Source organism: Eptatretus burgeri, chromosome 7, assembly GCF_056783735.1.
Source record: "Eptatretus burgeri isolate ZD-2024b chromosome 7, Ebu_testis_v1, whole genome shotgun sequence".
Classification (NCBI taxonomy): domain Eukaryota; kingdom Metazoa; phylum Chordata; class Myxini; order Myxiniformes; family Myxinidae; genus Eptatretus; species Eptatretus burgeri.
In genome coordinates this window covers 73,877,218-73,899,598 of record NC_140967.1, presented here as the reverse complement: position 1 = coordinate 73,899,598, position 22,381 = coordinate 73,877,218, and the positions used below count along the sequence as shown (strand labels likewise).

General features: G+C 43.5%; 1 protein-coding gene across 9 annotated transcripts in view; it reads left to right on the top strand.

The window, feature by feature from the left end:
- LOC147023545 (uncharacterized) overlaps positions 1-22,381 on the top strand; it is a 137,537-nt gene that overhangs the window by 69,718 nt on the left and 45,438 nt on the right. For all 9 annotated transcript variants that reach the window (XR_015060271.1, XR_015060270.1, XR_015060274.1 and 6 more), the window contains one exon: positions 17,214-17,329. Coding sequence is in view for 5 of the 9 variants with exons in the window: in XM_085889042.1 (XP_085745168.1) it covers positions 17,214-17,329 (116 nt within the window). In the remaining 4 variants the exon portion in view is untranslated. The remainder of the gene's footprint in view (positions 1-17,213; positions 17,330-22,381) is intronic.

The window sequence follows — 22,381 nt, the reverse complement described above, 5'->3', positions numbered from 1 at the left end:
GGGCCAGTGCACGCAACCCAAAATTAAAAAATATATAAAACATTCATTGTTTTATTGGGAAAATAAATTGAATGTAAATGTGGGCTCAACCAAACCAGGTCACAGGTCAGGATTGTGGGAGGGGTCATGGACAGTTGACAGAACCATTCTAAAAGTGATACATATCCAAACCATCCTCCAAATCAACTGAAACAAGTATTAAAACAATTTAATAACATCGATGGATTTAATCCATACCAAAAAATCAAAATATTAAAAACATTAATCTTTTTTTTACGTATATTGTTGTAGATTCTCGCCCTCCGGCGTGCGGACGACCGCTTCTAGCCAATGGCGGCCGCTCTCGCCCACCGAACGGACAATCTAGTCGCAGCCTTCCGGATCAAACGCTCTGGAATTCTGCTACAGGTGTATTTTAAATGCACACCACAGCCTAGTCAATACTCAACCCGCTTCAGGGTCAATCACCGAATTGTCGATATACCTAATTAATCGCGCGGGCAGACTACCGAGAGACTGTACCTCAACAGGGCCCGCTTGAAACAAGCCGCTTAAGCAGCTCGCTTCGTTTTGGGATAACCGAGCGGGGTATTATCGCGAAAGCCCCGTTGGATCCGATTCTATTATCGGCTATTAAAAAGCCAGCTATATCCCGAACTCAATACGGCAGTTCAATTTGAAGGAAAAAGACGCGACAAACGGGTTAACATTCACACAAGCACATTTATTATCAAGCACGTAAGCAATGCACTTGATGGGGATGATGCAATGGGGGAAGGGGGGGGGGGGGAAGGGGAGAAGATTCGAGTAAAAGTAAAAAAGCGGACCAAGACCTGCAGCCGTTTTCTACAATTACTATGCACTTATACAGGTTTTACTTATGGACGGCGCCACAAACACACACACAAATACCCCGAAAATAAGGAAAGAGAAAAGAAAAATGTGACCGGGTGGTCGGGTTCGCGGGGCTCCGTCCTCCGGTCCCAGCCTTCGCCGCTGGCGTCTCCTCCTGACTCGACAACCCCGAGAGCAAGGGCACGATCCGGAGCACCTTCCTCACAGCCCACGACCCAGCTACGAACGGCGGCCACTCGACAACTAAAGCGACAAAGGCGACAACGACGACAACTCTTCCACGACGACAACTCTTCCATGACAACAACTCTTGCACCAGTGGTAGTAATGGTGGCACGGTGGGCGTTGTGGTTGGTGGTTGTTCCAAAATAAAGACAGCAAACGAAAAACAGCTAACTCAAAGATCACAGCCCGGCACACGAATAATTGCCCGTTAAACATCGGTGGGGAAATCTATCTGAACAGACTTATTGACATAACTGATCTAAGGACCTATATGGTGCTCTGCGAATTTCCACAGCCGTAACAATATATATATTTTTTAAACGAGAGGTGGTGAGTGGCACCAATGACCCGCCATCTTGGAACACCCTAGGAAGGCTGGTCAGCTGCACTGGACAGATGGTATGCTGTTGAGCTTTCATCTGCCATCAGGCATTCCCGCCAGTTAAAAGTGACCAAAAGCATCACTTGTCACAAGTAAGGGAACTTTATTTTATATTAAATAATATTTTGAAATGATTAGTGATGTTATTATTATTTTATTATTGTTTGGCTCTTGGCAGTGAAGTTTCAACTCTATAGTGGTTGCCTAATCAGAGTCGCCGATTCAGTTTATGTTCAGACTAATGTGTTTGACTTGTTATTTAACGTATATTGTTATAATCACCAATACAGTGATTCACAGTGATATAGAGCCATTGTGTGTTTGTGTGTGTGCTTTTTTTCAAGGCGTTGTCTGCAAGGAACATCGTTATGGACTTTTTCTGCAAGGAACGTAGTTATGGACTTTGTCTCCAAGGAACATTGTTCTGGACTTTGTAAGGAACATAGTTATGGACTTTGTAAGGAACATAATTATGGACTTTGTCAGGAAGAAAGTTATGGACTTTGTAAGGAACAAAGTTATGGACTTTGAAAGGAACATAGATATGGTCTTTGTTAGGAACATACTTATGGACTTTGTATACAAGGAACACAGTTATGGACTTTGTCTCCAAGGAACATTGTTCTGGACTTTGTAAGGAACATAGTTATGGACTTTGTAAGGAAGAAAGTTATGGACTTTGTAAGGAACAAATTTATGGACTTTGAAAGGAACATAGATATGGTCTTTGTTAGGAACATACTTATGGACTTTGTATCCAAGGAACACAGTTATGGACTCTATCTGAAAGGAACATAGTTATGGACTCTCCCATCCTCCCACTCCACCCTTTCCCTCCTTTCACCTTCTTCCGTCCCCTTCCCTCCTCCCACCGGACTCCCACCCACCCCTATCACACCACCCCCTCCACTGCCTCCTCCCACCCCACCTCTTCACTCCGGATTCCCATCCAACCCCTTCCCCTCCCTCCTCCCACTTCCTCCCACCCATTCCACTTTCTCCTCCCACCTCACCCCTCCCTTCAGACTCACACAATTATAATATTGTATACCACATAGTGGAATAGAAGTATTCAATAAATGTCAATGATGTCATACTCAGCAACACATTTTCGAAAATTACTTTACACCACGTATTTATTTTAATTTTTTTACACATTAAAGCGACATACCTCACACGGAGGCAATCATGCCAGTGCTATAAGCTGCAACAGAACTGAAATGGGGGTCAAATAGCGGAATAAATCTATTCAATAAAAGCCAATGATGTCAAATGTGGCGACACCTTTTATAAAATTATATTGCAATTTTTTTGGCCCATTAATTAACACTAATGTAGCGCAGATGACTGAATATCACAGAACTCACTTCACCTTACCATGTCACTCACGTCGCTCACTTTACCTTACCACCTCGCTCACGTCACCTCACCATGCCTCTCACTTCACCATACCAAATCGCTCACTTCACCTTACCATGCCGCTCACTCGGACCTTACCACCTCGCTCACTTCACCTGACCACATCACTCACTTTACCTCACCATGTCTCTCACTTCACCTTACCATGTCGCTCACTTCACCTTCCCATGCTGCTCACTCGGACCTTACCACCTCGCTCACTTCACCTTACCACGTCACTCACTTTACCTCACCATGTCTCTCACTTCACCTTACCACGTCGCTCACTTTACCTCACCATGTCTCTCACTTCACCTTACCACGTCGCTCACTTTACCTCACCATGTCTCTCACTTCACCTTACCATGACGCTCACTTCACCTTTCCATGTCTCTCACTTCACCTTCGCATGCCGCTCACTTCACCTTACCATGCCCCTCACTCGGACCTTACCACCTCGCTAACTTCACCTTACCACGTCGCTCACTTTACCTCACCATGTCTCTCACTTCACCTTACCATGCCGCTCACTTCACCTTACCACCTCGCTCACTTCACCTTGCCATGCCGCTCACTTCACCTCACCATGCCACTCACTTCACCTTGCCATGCCGCTCACTTCACCTTACCATGCCGCTCACTCGGACCTTACCACCTCGCTCACTTCACCTTACCACGTCGCTCAATTTACCTCACCATGTCTCTCACTTCACCTTACCATGCCGCTCACTTCACCTTACCATGCCGCTCACTTCACCTTACCATGCCGCTCACTTCACCTTACCATGCCGCTCACTTCACCTTACCATGCCGCTCACTTCACCTTTCCATGCCGCTCACTTCACCTTACCATGCCGCTCACTCGGACCTTACCACCTCGCTCACTTCACCTTACCACGTCACTCACTTTACCTCATCATGTCTCTCACTCCACCTTACCATGCCGCTCACTTCACCTTACCATGCCGCTCACTTCACCTTACCATGCCGCTCACTTCACCTTACCATGCCGCTCACTTCACCTTACCATGCCGCTCACTTCACCTTACCATGCCGCTCACTTCACGTTACCATGCCGCTCACTCGGACCTTAAGGCCTGGTCACACCTTGACGTTTTAGCCAGCGATGGCAACGTATTAAAATGTATCTAAAACGCTGGCTTACGTTGAACTTTTGATGTTTTTTTTTAAAGATTCGGACGTATTCATAGCGACTTGGTCTTATGTATAACGCATTGGTAACGGACACAGAACGTTTCGTTGTGTTATAGATAACTTATACCAATGAATGCTGAACCTGTTGTCGGCCTACACAACCGATGCCCAACGATAGTCTAACTTAGGCATAGCGCGTTGCACACATCGCCGACGATGTCGTGACGTAGCCTATTAAAAGGCTGACGCACAACGATTCGAATCATAACTGCCGTAGAAATGGAAGTGACAACATCGCGGTCACACCTTGGCGATCTTGCCAGCGTATGCCGACCTAAGAAAAATGTGTCTAAAACGTTGGGGCACGTCAAATACGGTATGAGTAAGTTTGGTATACGTGAGTAGAACGCTAAAGTACGCTATCGTACGTCGTAGTAAGTAGAGTACGTCAAGAAATTTTAAACATGTTCAAAATTTTACGACGTACTTGGCGTATGACACACGTTCCGCATGCGATGGGGATAAGTTGTACACACGATATGCGGACGGTTACACACGTCCACAAAGGCTACTTATAAGCTACTCATAAGTCAAAACACGTCGCGGTAATGTCTTTTTTACGCGAAACTTATTTCTAACTTGTATTTGACGTGCTTTGAACCAATTCTTTACGTAGTCCCAACACACATCGACGTATGTACACGTATTCCAATGACGTCTTCCGGTCGACAAAAAAAAAATTAACGTGTTTCTATCTTACAACTGCCATATAAAGACGTGTTCCCAGCGGTTTTGGGAATTGGTATATAAAAATGCTGCTCATAAAAGGGGAACCCAACAGTGTTTTCGAGTCCTTTTTGAGTCGATGTCCATGTCAGCAGTAACAGTATCAGTATTAGTATTAGTATTAGTATTAGTATTAGTATTAGTATTAGTAGTAGTAGTAGTTTGTTCATGTTGGCAGTAGTAGGTGAGTGTGAGGGGGAGGGTGTGGGTTATGATGGATCGTCCTTGCGTCCGCGTGTCCACGGGTAGGAGACATCTTTTCACCATTGTTCGAAGTTCTTCGCGGCTAATTTTTTATGGGGCTTTTTCAACAATGAGCTATAGCTTGTTTTTACGATTTAGGTCTATTCATAATGGGTTGGACAAATGCACAATGAACTAATAATGTGCATAGAGCGCTTTGATTACTTATAGATACGATATACCAACGAATAATTATCGTGAAGCCGGCGTTCACAAACTATGCCCAACGATAGCCTAACTTATCCATATTGTGCGGCAGTTTATCTTTGCCGGTGACGTAGGGTTTGCTATTCATAGGCTGCCACTCAACGATTAAAATGGCTGCATCTCCACTATTGAGAGTAGATGCTTGCGCTCAACAATTGGATTTTTTTTTACACTCAACGACTTTTAAATGGTACCACTCAGCTATTTTCATTGTTTACAATGAACGATTAAAATTGCTGTCACTCGCCTTTGTTTTTTGACGCTGGGGTTTTGAAATTTGAAGCGTTTCTTCTGAACGTGTTAAAACGCTCAAACTTGACTATTTTAAATAGACGCTGCCGATGGACAATTGGAATCATAGCCAAGCTAGACATCGAAGTGTGAACATCCTCGTCATGCCGAAGAAAAGTTTGAAGAATGCTGCAAATAAGTGTCCTGGCCGTGGCCGTGGACGCTGACGCAAGGACGATCCATTATACCGACGTCTTTCAGCCTATGAGTAACTAAAAAGTAACGTCTGTCGATGTGTGGCAACGATCGCATAACGTGCCAACAACACGTTAATCATAGGTTAGAAATAAGTTTCGGGTACGCTAAACATTACCTCGGCGTGTCTCAACTTATGATTAACTTACAAGTAGCATGTGTTGACGTCTGTCAACGATCGCAGACCATGCATACAACTTGTGGCCAGCGTAGCGGAACGTGTGAGTCATATGCCGGCATACATCATGAAATTTCAAGCATGAAAAAATTTGAGGACAACCAAAAAGTACAACGTTTAAAGCCAACGTACAACGACGTATGGCAGTGTTTTTCAGCGTGCTCTCAATGTTATCAAAACTTACCCATAACGTATTCAACGTGTGCCAGCGTTTTAGAAAAAAAATTCAAAAATCGGCATACGTTGGCTAAAACGTCAAGGTGTGACCGGGCCTTTACCACCTCGCTCACTTCACCTTGCCACGTCACTCACGTCGCTCACTTTACCTCACCAATTCGCTCACTTCACCTTACCATGTCGCTCACTCGGACCGAACCACCTCGCTCACTTCATCTTACCACGTCGTAAAAAGATTGATGTGAATACTATTAAGACGCATCACAGGTCTCTCAAAATACCAGCTTTGCTGAATATGGAGAAGGAGGGATTTTCGTCTTCTTAAGTTTTATTGCATTTTCAGAGCCGCGAGGCACCCAGACATAACAGCAGTGAACGAAGAAGCCTTTAAGTAATGAATACCATGACTTGCAAATGAACAACCAGGCAGCTTGAAGAGCTGTCATGTAAAAAAATACATTCACAACATTTTCAGCAGGGAGGCACTGCCAAATGCACCACATGACACCACGGGGCCCAATGCAGGTGGATTGGAGTCTGAACTTTGTCCATCGATTGATGTATTTTTGGTTGTATTTTGCAGAGGACAGAGCAGAATGACAGTGCGGGTACTTTTGCCGTGTATCGCCAAGGCTTTCAAACAAACAACCAATTATCTCTCCGACTTTTTTCATCAATGATCTCTCCGACTCTCTGGAAAATCCTCTTTATCTCTTTTCTGATGACTCCACCTTCTGCCGTATCATCTGTTATCCCTCAGACCGGCAAGCAGCAGCTTCTTCGCTCACTGCAGATATGGATAAAATCACAAACTGGTCCAACACGTGGAACATGTCTTTCAATCCAGACAAATCTCACACTCTCACAATGTCTCTTTGAAAGGACTGTTTGGAACCCCCCAATCTACGTTCTCAACAATCCTCTGGAAGTAGTCCTTTCATTCAAGCTTCTGGGTCTCACTATCTGCCATGATCTTTCCTGGGAAAGCCACATTTCCAACCTGGCCTCCAAAGCCAGTTGCCGACTGGGAATCCTCCATCGTGCAAAGTCCTTCCTCAGCCCACCTGAGCTCTTGACCACATACAAATCTTTTATCCAAAGCCTGATGGAGTACTGCTCTCCCCTCTCTGCTCCTGCCTCCCACCTTTCTCGGCATCATGCTGTGGAAACCAAGGCATTTCGGATCATTGGCATCTCCCATGATGAGGCTGAGTCTTTGGGCCTCTCACTCTCTCACTGCAGGCAGGTCAGTGGTCTTTCTGTCTAGTACCATCTTCTCTTCGGTCTCGCCCCCTCCCCCCTCCCCGCTCTGGCTGCGATTTGCCCCCACCATATTAACGTAGGGCGCTGAAGGTCCGCCAACAACCCCCTTCTGCTAAAACTACCACCCCTCTTGTCTCATGACCCCCTTGCTGTGTGTTGTGTGTTCACTCTTATCCGAGCCTCGACAAGGTATACAAAAAATAAAACAAGCAGCTTGTAAAACGCACACCATGTCTCAGGCAAAAATGCTACAGTAAGAACGATAGTATATGAGAGTTGTACTGTCATATACTACAATAGGCTGCAGAGAATTACTCCAGGAAATGAATGTTATTTGGGCCTGGGGTGGCTTCAGCAATCAAGCAAAGCACTCCAATGAAATTGTTGATTAGGAACGGCTGGCTTGGCAAGCGAGAGCAAGCTGATTGGTAATGGAACACACTGACAAAAACATCGCTAATTTCTTGTAATGTTTTCATCTTTGAATGGACACCTGTCCCATTACGTCCTCTTAATTCAATTGAATTCAGAATGGGATTAAAAAAAATTAAATTCAAATCAAATGGAAGACCAAATAGGTTCAGTCCTGCATTGGAGTAATCAGAAGGAACCTAAACCAGCAAAAAGCAAAGATGAAGTCATCAGGAGGAACCTGCATAGGATTCACATTTCAGCTGTTACTCCTCTACCATCAAACCCATCCAGGTGCAGCCAAGTGAGCCTTATTCAAAAAAAGAAAGAACAAAAAAAGAACCCAAATTCAAAAAAAGTAAAGAATTCTGGCTGCCAAACCATGCATCCGATTAGGTTGAAATTTAAAACATATATTCCACATCACTTTTGTGGGGGTATTCGTGGTTTTTCGTGGGCATATTCACATTTTTCCACAGGATTCTTTATTTTTCCCTTATGAATCACAAACTCAGGTCAGGTCAGGTATGGGAGCATGTGCCAGAACAGCACGTCGCTGCGTCCACTTTCCGCCGGTACTCCAGGGGCCTCCGTCTGGCCATCCCCCAGGCAGATGCCAGGCCCATCCCCATCTCCTTGAGATGATGGTCAACCTGTTGCAACCATGAGGCACGTGGTCGACCCACTGGCCTCCTCCACTCATGAGACTCCCTCACTGAGAGAATCTGGTGAGCAGGATCAGAGTCAGGAAAACGAGCCACATGTCCATACAGCCGCAACTGACGCTCACGGACTATGCAGGTAACAAATCTCATCCGAGTCTCTCTCAGCAACCGCTCGTTGGACACAAAATCCGACCAGCGATAGCCAAGGATTCTCCGAAGAGACCTGGTACCAAAGGAATTAAGTCTCCGTCTCAGATCCTTGGTCAGAGTCCAAGTCTCGCACCCATAGAGCAAGACTGGAAGTACCAAGGACCTGAAGACTCGGACTTTCGTCCTCCCGCACAGGTACCGGCAGCGCCACACCCCATGATCCAGTGAATCCATGACTCCCCAGGCCCGACCCAGACGTCTATTGACCTCTGACTCGCAGCCAGCAGAGACATGAATATCACTGCCAAGGTAAGTGAATCTCTCCACGACCTCAACATCCTCACCACAAACAGACACAGACAGGACAGCAGCATCCAAGATGTCACCGAAAGCCTGGATCTTAGTTTTGACCCAAGAAACCCGTAATCCCAACGGCTCCGACTCCTCATGCAGCACCTCGAGGGCCCCCAAGAGGATGTCTAAAGTCTCCGCAAAGATGACTGCATCATCTGCAAAGTCAAGGTCCGAGATCTTGACATTCCCAAATGACGCACCGCAACTTGATCTCTCCGACATCCTCCCTAGAATCCAGTCCATACAAGTGCTGAAAAGTGTGGGGGCAAGTACACATCCCTGACGAACTCCAGTAACAACTGGAAATAAGTCAGAGATGGTACCACCACACTTCACAGCACTCTTAGTACCAGAGTAGAGTTCAGACATCAGATCGATCAGTTTTGGTGGCACCCCACGAAGACCAAGAATCCTCCAGAGGACATCCCGATTCACTGAATCGAACGCTTTACAGAGATCAACATAGGCTGCAAGCAGCCCCTGCCGAAACTCTCGTCTGCGTTCGGTGAGGACACGAAGTGCAAGGATATGGTCAATCGTTGACCTCTTTGGTGTAAAGCCTGACTGCTCGGGACGCTGGTGCTCAAGCAGATGGTGGCGAACCCTATCGAGAATTATCCGAGCAAAGACCTTGCCCGGCACTGAGAGCAGCGTCACCCCTCGGTAGTTGTTGCAGTCTTGGCGATCACCCTTCCCTTTCTAGAGAGGGACAACAAGGCCCCTCTTCCAGTCAGTTGGGATGATGCCTGTGTTCCAGGCAGAGCACAAAACTGCATGCAACGACACGAGTGCAGCATTTCCACCAGCCTTGAGAAGTTCGGCATGGATGCCACAGATCCCTGGAGCTTTGCCCCGTTTCAACTGGTTCACCGCAGCCCGTGTTTCCACAAGCGTAGGTGGACCACAGTTGATTCGAGGGTCAGCAACAGGGATTGTAACACCCTTGACGTCCAACTCGACAGTTGGGGGATCAGCCTGGTACAACCGCTCAAAGTAACCGGCCCAGCGGGCCTTCACTTCAGACTCCTCTGTCAAGAGCCTACCACTCTCTGCTCGAACTGTAGTGCTCCGAGGGATGGGCTTGGATGAACGTAATGCGCGAATTCCCCTGTAAGCGGGACGAGAATCACCTGTCCACAGGTGATGCTCTACCCCTCACAGATTCCTCGCACATAGGCCTCCTTGTCCACCCTCAGTGCACGTACAGTTTTACGCCTCAGCTCCCTGAACAGCTCAGCTCTGCCATTCAGCCTGGCCCTGCAACTCTGGTCAATGGTATCCAGTGTCCCTTGAGAGACAAAATTCTTCTTTGCCCTGCGGTGAGCTCCAAGGCATCCACCGGCAACATCAAGGACGGTGGTCTTGAAGGCGCTCCACAACTCTTCAGGACCCCCCAAAGCACCCAGACCCCCCAAGTGTCCACTCAGCCTGTTCGCAAACTCCTCAGCTACTCTCTCATCCCTGAGCTTGGCAACATCCAGCCTCGGCTGGGATGGTACCATTCTCCAGGATTTAAGGTGCAGCTTTAGAGTTGCTCCAACAAGCCTGTGGTCAGTATTGAGGAACTGAGCACTCCGGTAGACCCTGCAGTTCTGGATCATCATCCAACGACCGTCAATGAGGACATGGTCAATCTCCTTTGCCACACCGCCAGTGTTGGAATACCAAGTCCAGCGATGAGCTTGTGGGTGCTGAAACCATGAACCAGCCACCCTAAGTCCATGACTTCTTGCAAAGTCAAGGAACTTAGTGCTATTCTGGTTCATAGTTCCTGACCCATGGGGACCAACACACACCTCATAACCGTCCCTATCAGTTCCAGTCGATGCATTGAAATCCCCCAAGACTAGAAGTGTATCTCGTCTGGGGCACTGATCAACCACAGACTCGAGTGTGGCGTAGAATGCATCCTTCACGGTGAGATCACTCGCCTCAGTCGGAGCATAAACAGAGACCAGGGAAATGACACCTAAGGAGTGACGAATCCTTAATCTCATAATACGCTCGTTGACCGGTGTTACCTCAATTATCATTGGGGTCAGCTTATTGGACACAGCTACAGCAACTCCTTGGCTATGGTAACCATCAGAGCGACCAGACCAATAGTAGGTGTAACCACCCACCATTATCTCGCCGCAATCCGCCGCAATCACAAACTGCCAGGAACCTTTCTTCCTTTTTCCATTGAAACAATGCCCCGATATTCGCGGATTTGACATTTGTGGCATTTTTCAGGAACGTATCCTCCTCAAATGTCGGGGTCTGACAATACAATATATATATATATATATATATATATATATATATATATATATATATATATATATATATATATATATACATTCATATATATATATATATATATATATACATTCATATACAGTATATATACATATACATATACATATACATATACATAAACATAAACATATACATACATATATATGTATATATAACCGTGTGGAATTTTTTTATGGCTTTTTTTTTTTTACAGGTACGTATATGTGAGGCTCATGTTGGAGCTTGTGCATCAACACACATAGGACAAAGGCATTAATCGATGTCTGTGTACTTTTCTTGAATTCATGGACTGTTATAGACAATGGACAAAAACATTTCACATCTGATTTTTGATCTGTTCCCTACATCACGAGAGAGTGGATCAGATGGTTACTCAAACGGGCCTTACCATTTGACAAACTTTTATCAATACAGTGCTTCTTTTCTATGTGAGGTGTTCAAAAAGTCATATGAAGAAGTTACTCACAATTGTCCAAAATGCACCATTTTTGTTTTTTCAAAAGTATAATTTGTATTAACATTTTTTCTCCCCCTTTCAATCTATTTATGTGTTGCAACTAATTAAACCATGATGTTTTTTTGATTGTTGTGAATAACTTTTAGAACATGTCTATCAATCCGGGCATTACACACTTGTTGTGTATAACACTCCAATAACTTTTAGAACACCCCACATGTCTCCCCAAACTTGCTAAAATAAATAATTTGTACCCTGTGGTGCTTTGACTATGGTTTTGCCCTTGTATTGCTCACTGTAGGCTCAAGACTGCAGATAAACCTGCCTTCGTGTCGTTTATGATAAAATTATATGCTCCAGAAATGTACTTTGTCTGTATAGCTGCCTCCCACCCACCAACCCGGCCTGAGTGTGTAATGCATATGGAGATAGCCTCCAATATAATCAATGTTTGGCATTGCATTGAAACTTGTACCTTCAAAGTCAGGCTAAAGACTCCAGAAAAGACTTTTAAGTTTGGCATGTCTTTTTTTTTCTTCAATTTTTGCCACTTCCTTTTTCAATATATGTTACCGCAATGTCCTTTTTCTGAGGAAGCTGACATATATATATATATATATATATATATATATATATATATATATATATATATATATATATATATATATATATATATATATATATATATATATATATATATATATACTTGTATTACAACTCTGGCTGGATGCTCAAACACAATCATCTTCTTGTATTTACCTGGCAGGGCACAATAATTGACATGCAATGTTGACTTAGGGCACCTATCTTAAAAGGATGCTTCGGGTAATGCAGTTGAAGAATATATCCTAAATTGTGCTTCACACAAAGTTCCTTGTTTGAACAAATAAATTAGATTTTTGTCCATCTGGACTTCCATGAGGGGGATACATTTGAAGGAGATGAAGCCCATGATGCCATTTGTCCCATCCACATGGATATTACCATTTTTCAAGTCTGCGTGACACACAACAGTGCATTGTAATGGATAAGGGTGGATGGACTTAGCATGGAGTAACGGATGATGGTCGTCATGATCCAAAACATATTGCTTTCTCTTTGGGTTTTGAAAATTATTGAAGGTACCGTTTTTATTTTTTGATTTATTTACTCGCATGAGGGAAACGACACCTGGCTCACTGGCATGACTCGTTCCATAACATGGATGAGGCAGTGCATAAAGAACTGGAAAGTAGAATTTGATGCGAACCTGTTGTTGAGTTTGATCTCAATTAAAGGTCACATGAAAAATGAAAGGTGCCTCGATAGATATATAGAGATATAAATATTTAAAGATATGACAGATTAGTAGAAGAGAGACAACATCAGATGCTTCTAACTCGAGTTACGGTCTGCAAAATGAATTTCAAACGGCACATGACCTTTGACCTGGTCAATGTAAAATTGAATCAGTTCTTTGTATTACAGTACATGTGTCAAGTATGGTTGAAATCGTTTGAGTTGTTCAGAAGTTATTGCAGTAACACAGTTTTTCAATTGAAGGGCACATGACCTTTTGAACTTTGAACTTTTGAACCCTGTTCATCTTTGTATTACAGTCCATAGTTATGACAAGTTTGATCAAAATCCCTTCAGGGATTTATTGACTTCAGCAAAACAAGTTATTGCAGTAACTAAATCTGATACTTTCAGCTGAAGGTCATATGATATTTGACCCTTTAACCCCAAAATCTAATCAGTTAATCTTTCCAAAATAATACACCTCTGTACCAAGTTTGTTTAAAAAAAAATCTCTTCAGTGGTTCACAAGTTATGGTGGAAACAAAAATTGATCACGGACAGACAGACAGACAGCCAGACAACATGAAAGCATAATGCCTCCAGCGATGGAGGCACAACAATGCATCAAATTACTCTTCTTATACTATGGCTTTCTTTTCTATGAGATACGTGAAACAATCCTTTACTACATAATTGGAATTTTGTCGTGATAATCAGAAATGTAAGTCAAAAATGTCCCTTCAAAGGACACAACAAACATGATTTGTGATGCCTGTGCTCTTACGATCTCTATATCGTTCGGCCAATTCTTCTCCAGAGCAGAAATGTTTGTTTAAAATAATTTTTTTAATCCCTTGATATCCCCGTCTATCAAATATTGAACTTGTAACCTCCACCACCGAAGGTGAAGGAGGTTATATTTTCACCCCTTTCTGTCTGTTGATTTCGTAAGTATATTGATGACTTCCGTCATCTGTTTGTGTGTTTGTGTGTTGGGTAGTCGATCCAGTCGAAAAAAAAAATTTTTAATTGAAATTTGTTCTACCCTTATTATCAGTTTTTCCGTCGATATGTTTGTCTGTCTGTCTGTCTGTCTGTGCGGTCCAGTGCTCCGTTAATACAATGGCGATTTCGATGAAACTTGGTTGGTAGGTTCATACCATGACCTAGTTCTGTGCAAATGAGAACCGTTGATATGGACACCACCGTTGTCTAGCAACGGGACTTTGAAATTTTTGAAAAATCATAAAAAATAAATTTTTTTGAAAATCAAAAATCGGGCCACGAGCGACTGTGGGCAGTACATTCAGCCATATTGTCAAAATTTCCAGCCGGATCCTATGAAAACTGTCGGAGAAGATAGACTTGAATGAACCCTGGTCGAAAACAATAAAAAAAAACGAAGTTCGTTATCTCAGAGACTATGAGTCAGATATACATGAAACTGGTATGGTAGGTTCATGGTATGTCCTAGTTATGTGTGAGAAAGAACCGTTGCTATGGACCCCTCCGTTGCCTAGCAACGGCCGAAAAACTTCTAAATGTGGGGGTATTTTAACGAAAAAAACAATCTGCAGCATTAACCCTTGAAGCTAGAATCATGAATTTTCTTGTGATTAATCCTCAGGTCATTCCCCATCGAACGGGCCCATCGTGTCAGGTTCTATTGGGTACGCGACTACCCATGTCCGCCTACCGGCTTGTTTGTGTGTTTGTGTGTGTGTGTGTGTGTTTGTGTGTTTGTTTGTAGGCACGATAACTCGAGAACGGAAGAAGCTACCAATGTCAAATTACACCACGTGATTCAAGAGGGTGATGGCTAGTGCTGATTAGATTTTGGTCAAAATCTGTCAAAGGTCAAGGTCACAGTGAGGTCAAACATTCGATTTTTGATGGTTTGGTACAGAATCATCGTAGAAACTTCTGGTTTGCGTCGCTACCTTCTCTAGAGACAGCTTTTATTAGACAAAGTCAGAGGTCAAGTTGACGATTTCGTAAGTACCAGTCTATGACTGCTTGTTTGTTTGTTGCTTGTTTGTGTATAGGATATCTCAAAAAGTTGTGGACGGATTCGGATAGAACTTAGTGGACATGTTAGGTGTGTGACAAGGAAGAATTCATTCGATTTTGATGAAGATCCGTAGCCGGATCCGTTTCTAAAATTTTTTAAGTGATTCTTCACCATTGAGAGGACAAAACCGAAACATAGCACCATATCTCAAAAAGTTGTGGATGGATTCAGACGAAACTTGCTGGACCGTTGGGTGTGTTGCAAGGACGAATTCTTTTGATTTTGGTGAAGATCCGAGTCCAAATCTGGATACGATAATTGTTTAATTTATTAAAGTGATTTCTCACCATTGAGAGATAGGGCAAAAAACGATATAGTACTGTATAGCATGATATTTCAAAAATGTATTGGGCCCTATATGTTCTCGTGGATCAGGCATTACGTGGCGGAGGTATGCGCTGTACCAAGTGCCCTTCTAGTTGTTTATGTGATGCTGAGTGCAGAATTTATTTTTGAAATGTTGAAATTCTGCACCTACTGTGACATGAATGTGCAGTTATTGTTCATGTATCAGTTAAAGCACATTTTGGGCAGCAAGTTAGAAAAATTCTTAAAAAGATAAGATATAAAAAAAATAGAACCACTGGTCCAATAGCTTATCTGGGCCCTGGCCTCATGTTATACCCCAAATATGGTAGTATTCTGACTGGCGGGTCGAGAGAGGAAGGGTTTTTGAAGGATTTTACACAATTTTCCCAAACATTTACTAAGTCCGCCATTTTGGCACACTTTCAGTCATATGATCAGCATGTCTTCCACAATTTAGCATCAGGACCTTGTCCTGATGTTGTAACCCAAATGTTGTGGCATTCTGATCAGGAAAATAAGATTTTGATTTTGCATCAGGAAAATAAGATTTTGCAAGGAATTTGCAAGACTGCCATTTTGCCACACTTCTGGTCAAGTGATCGGCTTGGCCTCCGCAATTTGACATCAGGTCCTAATATGGTAACCCAAATTTTTTTAGCATTCTGAGTGGTGGGTCTGGAGAAGAAGATTTTTGAAGAAATTTACCAAGCCGGCCATTTTGACCTACTTAAAAATCACGTGACCAGAACAAGCTTTGCAATCCCTTTTAACAGTCGCGAGAGGAACGTTTCTGCCAAATTTGAACCGGATCGGCCCAGCGGTTTGGCTGGATAAGTCGAAAGAGGAGACCGACAGACAGACAGATGGATGTACGGACGGTGCGTGATGACAATCCCTTATCTGGAATTTAAATTCCAGATAAGCTAAAAATATTGGTACGTTTAACATTGCTTTGGTAAAGTAACAATGCAAACGGCCCTTGAGTGTATCACTCTATTTACACCCATATTTTTTTCCGAGGTGCAGAAAGCATCCTCGTCAAACTAATTAGCTTTGAAGAGGCTCTTTTTCTTCCTCATTGGAAACTTATGTCATGCCCTTATAAAGAGTGTATTACCATCACCACTGCATGATGGGTTTGAAAGAGTTAATCACTGTTGTGTGTCAGCAGACAGTCGAAGAAAATTTGTTTCCTGGCCAAACTTTCTTTGCTTGTGCCAAGTCACGGCACAATATGTTTCCAATTATAATCACGGTACAGCGTCAAGATTAATTATAACTATCTTCAAAACTTTTTCCTCAAGTTAAATAAGACGTTTATGCCCAAATCTTATCGGAATGTAAGCAAGCTGGTCCTGCTTTGTACACCTTATCCTCTCCAGGTACAAAGCTACTGTTGAAACAAATAAGGTGCGCTCATGCATGAAGGCACCCCGAAGGACTACCGTAGGGTTGCCGAAAGAACTGTTTCCATGTATAGAGTTTTTTTTCAAAATTCACCTGACTTCTTAGCTTGCGGGACTTTCATCAAACAAGGTCTGTCAATGCTTAAGGGAGATAATGATGCCTACTTTAATGTTGTACACTTTTTTTTTTCTCGATATCCACCAAGTTTCTAATTATGGATTGAAGGTTTGAATAACGTTTTGGACAGTGATGATAAAACAAAGACTGTTTTGTCTGTAAATGTTTGAGTACTATTTTTTTCCTCTTTGAAGTTGTCCGGTGAAAACGCATCATTAGTTCAGCAGCTAAAGCAGTGCATTCATGACATGTTGAAGAATTGATACTTGCAAAATGTAGCAACATTTATTTTGCTTCAACATGTCAACAATATGTGTGTGTTTTCTTCTCTGAAGAGACAAAACCTCGACAATGGAAAGCTCCCAGCTGATGATCCAGATTTCCATTGAATCAAGCAATCAGCAAGCTGAATCAATTCTTCATACCTCTCTGGAAGCAATTTCCTATGTTGGTGAGACACGTCCTGTTAATCTCTCTTTTCCATTCGTGGGTAAATCCACGACATGATTTCTACTTTTTCTCTCAATTAAGGTTGTGTACCCGCCTTTCATGGAGATACTGTGATTGAAGGGTCAAATCCTTGATGGTAGATGGTTCCCAGCTGATGATGATCTGGATGGTCACTGAATCAGGCACTCGACATTGTTGATGCTTCCAAAGTCATCAAGTGCATTGTGACGTTCCGAGTATATGCTTTTTCTGAGGTGCAATTCCATCGACGTCAAATTCAAATCCGAACAAAGGAGATCGAGTGCCTGAGTTATACACGAGCAAGAGTAAAAACCACAAATCGTGAAATCTATTGCAACATCTACCTGTACGTTACAGTACGTATAACCACTCATAATTATTTACACAATGTTAATAGTAGGATTCTTAACATTTGTTTCTCTGACTTTCTTTCACTTTTTCTTGCTTTCATGCTTTCTGCTTTAAAAAAAAAACAAAAAAATTTCTGCCAGCATGTATGGTGTGAAGTTCTGTTTATCCGCATCTATCTTAATCAACCCTGTGGTGGGAGTTCTGTGTCAAGTTGTGCGCCGACCTTCAGAAGGAACATGAGGTCTGCATTTTCTTGCTGATGCTGCAAATCCCCTGATGCCTTTTTAAAAGAGTATGTCATTGTGAGCCAGCACTTTATACTCGTATTGTAAGTTATTGCCCTTATCTACGGAGGGGGGAGGTGGTAGGACGAGCTATGGTTTGTCACTATAAACAGCAGTACAGCGACGTCTCAAGATGATGAAAACCAGCATCCAGCTGCTGCATACACATGAGTGAATAGCCCTGTAATGATGTAGTTGGAGGTTTTCTTTTCCTAGGTTATTGTTGTTGATGTTGATAGCATCTATTGTCCACCACAAATGACGCTTTCTCCATAGCCTACCCTCGACTATTGTAAACTGCCATTTGCTTGGTGCTTGACTGTTTATGAGAGGGCATTATGTGGATTTTTACACACACACACACACACACACACACACACACACACACACACACACACACACACACACACACACACACACACACACACACACACACACACAATTTGTATGTTGGTGCAACGGAGAGGATATTGGCCGAAAATTCCAGATAATGTGCGTTCATATTCAGCTGAAGACACCAGTGTTCAGGATTTGTTTTCGAAGCTTCTGGAAACCAAGTTACACTCATAATAAATAACCCGTTGTTATCGATTTTCAATAAAATTGCCCACAGAAACTCAGCTGGCTCAATCATGACCCTGCAGAGAGGGGCAAATATGGCTTTATGCGCTGAAGTTCATAATTTTTCATCGAGTTTAAATTCCCTCGAATGCTTTACAGAGACACATCAGAAAGACTTGAGATGGTCACTGAAATTCTGGGCTAACACTAACTCTGACACGAACCATAATAACCCAAACTATAACAACCATAGCCCTAATATTTAACCCTAACTATAATAGTTGACCCAAACCCTAAAGCTGATAACCTTGACGATAACAACCATAGCCCAAATAACTCTAACCCATTCCTCTAACCATAACACGAACAAGTACCATCTTTATCCCCCCCAAAGTACAAAAAAACCCCAAAATAACAAATCTTGATTTGTGTTTTGTACACATAGTCCAGGCTCGTGGAGGAGTGACTACACTTAACAGATCAGGATGTAACAGACAAAAACAGGATGCAGAGGAACAGGAGAGAGAGGGGAGAAACACCAACAGCAGATTTGAAGACCAAGATAGAGGGAGGCTTGGACAAACAATGGGTGAAGGGAGGAATGAGGGGCAGGAGAGGATGCATGGGGTGGACAAGATGGATACAGAAGGAAACTCCAAGGAGGGAAAAATGGCAATTGGGGGGAACAGGGTGGGGGGGTAAACGAGGGTTGAAAAGATCATGGTTTTGGATTGGGGATGATCTGAGATGGTGGTGAACGTCTTTCTTGAAGATCTGAAAGGAAGAATGTGATTGAAGAGAATATGGAAGTTGGTCCTATAGGTGGAAAAAAAAGACGAACGAATGAGTGCAGGTGAGGAGTGATCCGGGATTTAGGTAGTTTCACCAGAAGGGTAATGGTGGTGGACCATGTGAGCACTGCAGAAACCTTGCGGGGTGGGGGGGGAGGACAACACAAAGCATGGAAAGAGCAGAGGGTGCAACACCAGAAAGGAGATGGTAGAAGGCAGAAATGCCTCTGACCTGTTTGTGATGGTGAAGTGATAGGCCCATAGACTTAGCTTCGTCATGGGAGATTCCAATAATTTTCAAGGCCTTGGTTTCCACAGCAACAAAATGCAAGAGGTGAGGCAGCCCAGATGGAGAGCAGTACTCCAACAAGCTGAGGATGAAGGCCTTGTAGGTGGATAGTAGTTCAGGTGTGCCAAGGAAGGACTTTGTACGATGGAGGATGCCCAGTCGGTGGCTGGCTCTGGAGGCCAATTTTGAAATGCGGTTTGCCCAGTAAATATCATGGCTGATAGTGAGACTCAGGAGCTCAAATGACTGAACTTCCTCAAGAGGCTTGTTGGGGAAACTAGATTTGGGGGGAGGAGGGATTTGCTCGATGGTCCTTAAATAGAGATAGTGAGAGTGTGAGATTTGTGAGCATTGAAAGACATATTCCAAGTGTTTGACCAGCTTGTGATTTTCTTTTCAAGGTCTGAAGAGAGGGAAGAGGCTGATGAATGAAGGATGAGGGATGCCCAGGCAGAGGATGGAGTCATCAGTAAACAGATAAAGAGGGTTTCCAGAGTCAGAGAGATCATTGATGAAGATCAGGAAAAGGACTGGGCCCAGAACACTGCCTTGGGGCACACCAGCCTTGACAGGGAGAGCAGATGAAAGGATTCAGTTGGATGCCACACACTGGCTACGAGAGTAAAGGAAGTCCGTAAGTCATGTGTGGACTTGGCCTTGGATGCCATAGGCAGACGGTTTGAAGACTCGGGCACGATGCCAGACTGTATCAAAAGCATGAGATTTTTTTTACCTCAGCCTTATGTTTTCCTTTGCCTTATATCAGAGGTTATGTTTTCACCCCTTTCTGTCTGTTGGGTCGCCGAAATAGGTGACCCTTATTGTCGGGTTTTGTGTGTGTGTGTGTGTGTGTGTGTGTGTGTGTGTGTGTGTGTGTGTGTGTGTGTGTGTGTGTCTGCAACGCGAGGCTCCACAGCATGAACCAGCGAACCGATTTCGATGAAACTTTGCCAACATGTGCAGTATTTGGTGGGAATGTGCGCGTTTGAATTTTGTTGCCTAGCAACCACCCGTTGCTGCGCAGCGGCCGAAAAACCGCGTGCAGTATTTTCAATACTTGTCCTTCAGTTTTGAATGTAGAGAAACGAAACTTCGGAATTAAACACTTCAAGATATTTAGAAAATTTTACTCAAGCCGATTTTTGATTGAGGTTTTATTTTTCAAATGGTAGTCCTTCAAAAATCGGGTGTCTATTTACCGTCATTTTTTATGAGGGGCTTAGGAAAGTGTGCGGAGCCTAGGGAAAGTGGACGTGGTTGATGAAAAGTGGGAGTGGCGTAGGAAACTGGGTGTGGGTTATTGAAAGTGGGCGTGGTTTATAAAAAATATTGTGTGGCTCAGGAGGTGTGGTCAAACAAGGTCGTTGAGAGAAGTTTATCGGGTTTTCCGTGTGTGTGTGTGTGTGTGTGTGTGTGTGTGTGTGTGTGTGTGTGTGTGTGTGTGTGTGTGTGTGTGTGTGTGTGTGTCTGTGTCTGCAACGCGAGGCTCCACAGCACAAACCAGCAAACCAATTATTTTTCAAATGGTAGTCCTTCAAAAATAAGGTGTCTATTTACCGTCATTTTTTATGAGGAGTGCCAGTTGGCAAAATACGCAATAGGAAAAATCTTGCGAGGCAGAGGGACAATTGTATGTGAACCAATATGTCTTGGCAATGAATCTTCGTCGGTAGATCAGTCAGAATGAAAAGCATCATATCCAGCACTTCGATCCTCGCGAATCCCTCGTCACCTACCGGCTTGTTTGGATGTTTGTTCGTTTGTCATCAGCATAATTAGTAGTAAACTTGGGCGGATTTTGACCAAACTCGGGTGGTCGGTACATCTTATGACCTCGTGCTCTGGAAATTGTGATGGTTGCTCGGGACGCTTTGGTTCCCTATCAACAACCGAAAAACCTTCAAAATCGGTACCGTTCATGTGAAATCAATTCCAAAAGCCATTATCCCACGTAGGGTTATGAAATTTGGCACGAATGATCTACAGGTGATGCTCTATCAAATATATTCCATTTTTGTGATATATGGAATACTTTACCCGCAGCGCCCCCTACAATTAGGGTATGCGCGAAAATTGTCGAAAATTGAAGGCCCCTCTCGCGACCAGGTGAGTGCATCGATACGAATGAAACTTTGCAGGTTCATGGTACTCAATGAGTACTACAACTTTGCCTCAGGACATATTAACCGATTTCGCTTAGGTCAGGGGTCAAAGGTCATTAAGTGCATTTTTAGGACATGCTTAGGCACTATATACCGAGCACCGGGTGCCGTCATTACCTGCCAGGTAATCTGAGCTCTTGCAGAGCGAAACGGCACATCCTGTAGCTAGGAATCCTTTCATATGTTATTTCACAATATTGCGCATTAGTAAGTCGATCTTCGACTGCGATTGTGATTGGGTGATCATACAAACACCGTTTCTCGACACCTACGATTGTCGCAATACTTACAGTCCTGCTCGGCGACCCATCGCCGCCTACCGGCTTGTTTTACTGTTTGTCTGTTTGTGGACAGGATATCTCAAAACATTGTGGACGGATCTGGATGAAATTTTGTGGACGGGTTTGGTGTGTGACAAGGATGACCTGATTAGATTTTGGTGAAGATCCGGATCCGACTACTACAATTTTTAAAGTGATTCTTCACCGTTGAGAGATCGGGCCAAAAACGATATACATACAGTATAGCACGATATCTCAAAATATTGTTGATGGATTCGGATGAAACTTGGTGGACATGTTAGGTGTGCGACAG